The 5,989-nt window shown below is 34.4% G+C and overlaps 1 protein-coding gene across 3 annotated transcripts; it reads left to right on the forward strand.

The window, feature by feature from the left end:
- The first annotated feature begins 927 nt into the window (after positions 1 to 927).
- Positions 928 to 5,228, forward strand: LOC131051366 (DNA-directed RNA polymerase II subunit 4). 3 transcript variants are annotated; one of them, XM_057985852.2, is made up of 7 exons: positions 928 to 1,195; positions 3,732 to 3,840; positions 4,026 to 4,103; positions 4,270 to 4,303; positions 4,379 to 4,447; positions 4,593 to 4,708; positions 4,831 to 5,228. In XM_057985852.2, the coding sequence occupies exons 1-6, from the start codon at positions 1,138 to 1,140 to the stop codon at positions 4,668 to 4,670; spliced, it is 426 nt and encodes a 141-aa protein (XP_057841835.1). In that variant the 5' UTR covers positions 928 to 1,137; the 3' UTR covers positions 4,671 to 4,708; positions 4,831 to 5,228. The 3 variants fall into 3 exon arrangements, with proteins under 3 accessions (XP_057841835.1, XP_057841838.1, XP_057841834.1); XM_057985855.2 differs by having other exon boundaries at positions 4,894 to 5,228; XM_057985851.2 differs by having other exon boundaries at positions 4,593 to 5,228.
- Positions 5,229 to 5,989: the final 761 nt, after the last annotated feature.

The raw sequence follows: 5,989 nt of genomic DNA on the forward strand, positions 1-5,989 counted from the left end.
GAGAATTTGGGCAAAAGGGGAAAATTGCAACAAAAATTGCTACCTAATAAAATAATGAAGAAAAAATGTGACCTATATGAAGATTGAGGAGGAAGTGGCCTTGTAAAACAAAGATAATGTGTCTCGGGATGTTGGTGGTTCTAATCTTAGGAGATTGAACAGACTTGTGGGCAAGCCCATGGTTAAGGACAAGGAAAGCATGAATGTTGTTGATAATGAGGAGTTTGAAGCGAAGGAGAAGTATAATGAAAGTAAGGGGGATGGGGAAAGCTTAGAGAATACCATAAGTAGCCAGTTGAAGAACTCCCATGACTCGGATAACACAAAGGTGGCCTCGATTGACGCCTCTGGTGAGGCTCACCATGTTGGTGATGCACACACAACACACTAAATGCGATAGTATTGCGATTGAACTCTTGGTGCCGAAGGTGAAGGTGTCAAAGCTAGAGAAAAAGATGGTGAATGTCTCCAGATTCAGTTCCAAGGTTATGCATAGGTTGGTGACAACTCTTTATTTGTTGTAGGAGAAGAAACTCGAAAAAGATGGCAACCAAGATGGAAATTATAAGGAATTTTTAAAGTTCCTCATTGATGACTAGGACAGTCTCCTTGCTTAGGCCCCCTTGCTGGCTTTTTTTTGGTCTTTTTGGTTGTGTTGTTTATAAATTCTTTTAGTGTTGGTTATTTACTCTATAGACTGTTTTTCTGATATTAAGACCGATTTATATTAGACTATTCTGTTATAAGACCAACACCCTTATTTTGTTGATATTAATATAAAAACCGTAATAAACAATTTAAATGATAAATCATAAAATATGATCTATATTATTATTTAAAACAATCTAAAATATATTAAATTCATATATATGTATATATTTATTTTTCACCACGTAGCTCATCCCGACACGATAGCAATTTCGGCGTAACTAGAAGATGGATATATAATGTTTATTCCTCTAGGGCAAGAAGCCTTTCGAATGGGACTTTCGAGGACGTTAAATTTTTTCTAATAGATTCCGTTTTGACACGCAGCTGCCCCAACTCTACTATAAATTTCACATCTTTCGTTTCATGATCGTAGGCAAAGCGATACAGAATAGTTTCTTCTTCTTCTGAAGTTAGTTATCAGCGAAAATGGCGTCAGCTTCAGGAGAAGAAGAAGAAAATGCCGCAGAGCTCAAGATAGGTGAAGGTAAGTTATTTTTCGCTTCACCATCTTAAATTTTACATACCCATTAAATCTTTTTCCACTTCCACAATATTCTATCCCTATTTAGTCTCTGGATGCTGTAGACTTTGAATGAAATCTCGAATCTTTAATTGGGCTTTTCTTTTTCCGTTTTTCCAAAACTCATCTGTCATGAAATGCAAATTCAAAGGCAAAACTATGAATTGGAATTAGGAACCATTATGATTTTTTATGTTAGGGTTTAAGTATCTTACTACTGAATAATGACCTAGACGTTATGCTTAATTTGTGTATACACGTTTAAATGTTTTCAACACACATAAATCATTTTGATCTTTATTGTTAGGATTTAGGGGTCTATTGAGAGTGCGTGTGAGCACAGGGTAGGCCAATTTTGTTGGTTTTATGTTCACTACCTTCAATTTTTACATACACATTTGATTTTTTTCAACATTGACGAATGCATGCCTCATTGATTTTAGTGCTTCCCCCACAGCGAAATTCGAATTCTGTGTTCTTCAAATTTAGAGTGAAACTCTAGAATTTGTGTTTGGGTACCCTCTACATTCTGTTCTTTTCCCTGCAAATGGATATTTTGAGTATTGCACTATAAAACTTTTATTTGGATTTTTATTGATAGGTTTTACCATCTTTACTATGAAATCTTCGAATTTCAAATTGGGTGGCCCCCGGAGACCCATTTTTTTTATTTGCACGGAGATTTTTATATCCATTAAATACCAGTGCCATTGTAGATTATTGAGGCATGTCATATAAAATCCTTATGATTGTTTTTTTCGGTTAGGACTTGGGGTTTCCATTGAAAACCTATAATTGAGCAAATTGTTTTTTTGTTGTGTTGTATGTGGTTTCCCCCCCGTTTGTGCCTTAAGAGTGGTTCCTGAGCAATGGGCAATTAGCCTGGCTGGGAAAATATTTTTTTACACTGATCATATGGCAGGCAAATATTTTCCGTCTAAAACATAAAAAGTATATGCATTGCAGATGATTAAAGGCAAAAATTCAACAACTTAATGTACATTTTAGAAGGAAAACTAGCTGTCACTAGTTGGAGAATCTAATTTTGAGAAATTTAGTGAAGATTTAGCTAATCAAGGGAAAAGCTATCGCATAAAAAATACCTCGAGCGCCTTGTCTTCCTATTGGTAATGTTGTGGCTGTATGCTGTCTTTTTGGCTTGTTCAGCTGGTAGTACTTGCTACACTGTCTTTGTTAAATATAATACATGCTTTGGCTTTGGGTTCAAGATTTTCTCCTTGCGTTCTGCTTTAGATTTCTTTTGGGGAGTCTCATCTTCCTCACGTTTCTACTGTGCACTTAGTGCCAAATCATATATGAAGGTAAAGACTTGCCCTTCTTCTTCATCAAGCATGGATGGCTTATGGAGTTCGAGGTTCTCTGCATTGATGGCTGAGTAATTATGTGTATAAGAGGGCAGACTAGCTCGTGGGCATTGTTGCCTACTTTGACCAGTACATCAAGATGTCCAAGCCTCAATGCCTTTAGCTTCTTTGCTTGCTCGTGAAGCTTTTGCTTTCTGAGGTACAATAATTCTTTATTTTCAATGTCAAACTCCTCTTATGATACTGGTCATGGAATGCTTTGTACTTGGTTGGGAAGCCTGTACCTTTACTGGATTTGCAGATGAATTCACTTTATCTCGTTGATCAACAATTCAACTTTTTTGTTTGAGATCTACTTTTAGATGAATGGACATATCTGTTGTAGGATGATAAATGACTATCAAATTCTCATTCGAAATCTAAGATGTGTCTGGTTAAAATCATTTAAGAGCTGCCTCAATGTTGTAGTCATCATTTTGGAAATAATTTTTTTGCTACTTCTTGCCCTTTGATTATAATCTTCCCACAAATTTGGCTAATTAGGAATCAGCAATAAAGTGCAGAGCTTTGTTTTATCTTGTTTTGATTGGTACCACAAAGCATGCAGCCTCGTATGAATTTGAGGCCAATAGACATATCTTTTTAGCCTCTTATGAATTTGAAGCAAATATACATATCTTTTTAGGTTGGCAAGCATCTTTCGACTCCAAAATAATTATCAACTTTAGAAGTCCGAGCCTTGTGCTGAATTCTGTTGAAGTAGGTAGTTGATCTTGCAACTCTCTCTGGCCTTGGAAATGCTGAAACAGCAGCTTTCCAATTACCCAACGTCCTCACAGAACTATGTATGTTAAGTGCAAATCTAGTTTCTATATCCTTAAATATATTTCCAGTTTTAACAGGACAGTAAAAGGAGTAGTAAAATGTTACCTTATTGTTAGTTGTATTGAGAAAAGTATTCAGTTGTTTCTCCAAACACTTTGTTGTAGGCAAAGGATATTTTATTGTCCGGTTACCAAGGATATTTTAATTACTTATCAAAACAAATTTAAATGCCTATTTCATAAAAATACTTTGCTGTTTGTAAATTAATTTAGACATAATATCTCAATTTTATTTTTTATTTGCTTTTATCCTGTAAGACTTGCCCATATTTTATTATTTTTAATTTGCAGAATTCTTGAAAGCTAAATGTCTCATGAATGCTGAGGTTGCCCTAATTTTGGAGAAAAAATATGATCAGCTTCAGCAAGCATCCGAAGATGCTTCATCTCAAGTGTCACAGTAAGAACATTTTAATTTTGCTTCTGAAGGCCTTTTCTTCTTTAAATAATGGTTTCATTTGTGAGACAAGATCGACAGGAAGCTTTAGAAAGAAATATTCATCTTTTGACGTGGGGATTTTTTTTTATATTTTGCCATATAATATTTTGGTTATGAATTCCGTGTTTTGTTTTTTGTCAATGCAGAGTGTTTGAGAGATCTTTGCAGTATGTGACACGTTTCAGTCGTTACAAAAATCCAGATGCTGTGAAACAAGTTCGAGAGTATCCTTTGTCAATGTTTTTTTAGATGACTGACAATTATTTAGAATGGGCATATTTGACAGTTTTGGCATTTAAAAGTAGATAAATAGCCAATGAACCTTTTCTTGAGTATTGGTGTTTTTGAAAGCATTGTCAATTCTGGAATCCTTTACTCGGCCTAATGCAGCGTGCTAAGCAGAAATGCATTGAGCGAATTTGAGGTATTGTTTACATTTCCTTCAATTTTATTTTTTCATAGATTTAAAGGTGAAGCTAAATCCTCTCATTTGCTTCAGCTTTGCGTAATTGGCAATCTTTGCCCAGACACTGCAGAGGAGGCTAAAGCTATGGTTCCATCACTTAAAGTAAGCCCAAAAGTTGCCCCTTTTCATAGTTAATGTGTTTTGAATAATCAAGAAACTGTTTGTTGCGTCTAAATCGGGGTTCTAGCAACCTGAATGATAGTAATTTTATTTTATACTGACAACCATTTTTTATTTAATTCTGCAGCATAAGGGCCGTGGGTTGGATGATGAAAAGATTGACAAAATGCTTAATGATCTTGCTGTGATAAGGAAATTCGAATAGCATACTCTATATACTCCCAGAACGTGCAGAATACTTTGGTTGGTGTCCACGATGAATGCTTCTTCTATGTGACAAGTTGTTTTAACTTTTTCAGTTTTCTGAACATATCAATCATGTACAAAGTTACTTCTAATGACTCGTGTATATTTCATGATTCTAGGGGTTTTTGAGTTGAACACTGCAAATGATGTTTTCTATTTTGCTGTGTATTTTTTGATTCGAGATCTGCAATGGCATGCTGACATTTCGTTAAGGACTGCAAAGGATTCTAGTATTTGGAAAGGTGAAAGGTGATGCGAGGATAATATAATCTAAGTAAATCACATGTTTGGGCTCAATGGCTTCACAGCTGCAAGTTCTTTTCAACTAATATTACACTTTATAGTAAAATCCATATAAATGCAGGTCTGAAATTTCCAACTAATGTGATATTTTCACATCATGTATGCTCGGAAGTAAAGAAAAGAGACATTGAGAGTCACTCACATGGGCAAATTTTAGACATCAAGTTTATGTATGCATTTTAGAAGCTATTATTGTAATGACGCTTTTGAACAAGTTTTGTTTTCATAATTTCTTTTTGGGAGCATATAGATCTGGTGTATGCCTTCTTTTTTAATACCGAGCATATTGTATGTTATTAGAAAATCAAAACCAGCTAATGATGCTTTGAATACTTGCTGAACAGTATATGTTTAAGGTCTCGGAATTAATTTGTTCAAACTTTCCAATCAATCTTAGATATTTATGTGATATAAATGATTATATAATACCAGGAGACTAAAGGAATGCATGGAATAATTTTTGAGGGACTGGTATTTCTTTAGTTGAATTGCAAGGGGCTTTGAGTGGAGTGTTCACAGCGGATTAGATGTATGAAGAAGATGCAGCCTCAGAATTATTTTTCCAATTTTCCAGCCAAGCTTATTAGATATTTAGGCTATAAGAATGATTGACCGGAATGCTACAATACTAACAAATGACTGGAATGCCACAATACTAGTTAAGGGCAGTTAATGAAATGAAGATTATGCTAGTCAACAAACTATGTTTAAAGAGCAATACAACTCTGACCATTTCTAACTTATATATTGAAGTGATTGGATACAAAATTGAAATGTAGAAATTATCTGTAATTTGTTGTGAAAAATTCATTCAATGTTTGAGTGAATCGATTACTTAGAAAATATCATTAAGGTAAATTGCAATGTCATGATAATGCTGGTTTACTAATTTTAGTGTTTCATTTGTTTTGTTTAATAAAAATGTTTGAAACTGGGGAGATTATAATCCAGATTATTTATCAATTCAGTGTTTCT

The sequence above is a fragment of the Cryptomeria japonica genome, chromosome 11 (genome assembly GCF_030272615.1).
Source record: "Cryptomeria japonica chromosome 11, Sugi_1.0, whole genome shotgun sequence".
In the NCBI taxonomy this organism is placed as follows: Eukaryota; Viridiplantae; Streptophyta; class Pinopsida; order Cupressales; family Cupressaceae; genus Cryptomeria; species Cryptomeria japonica.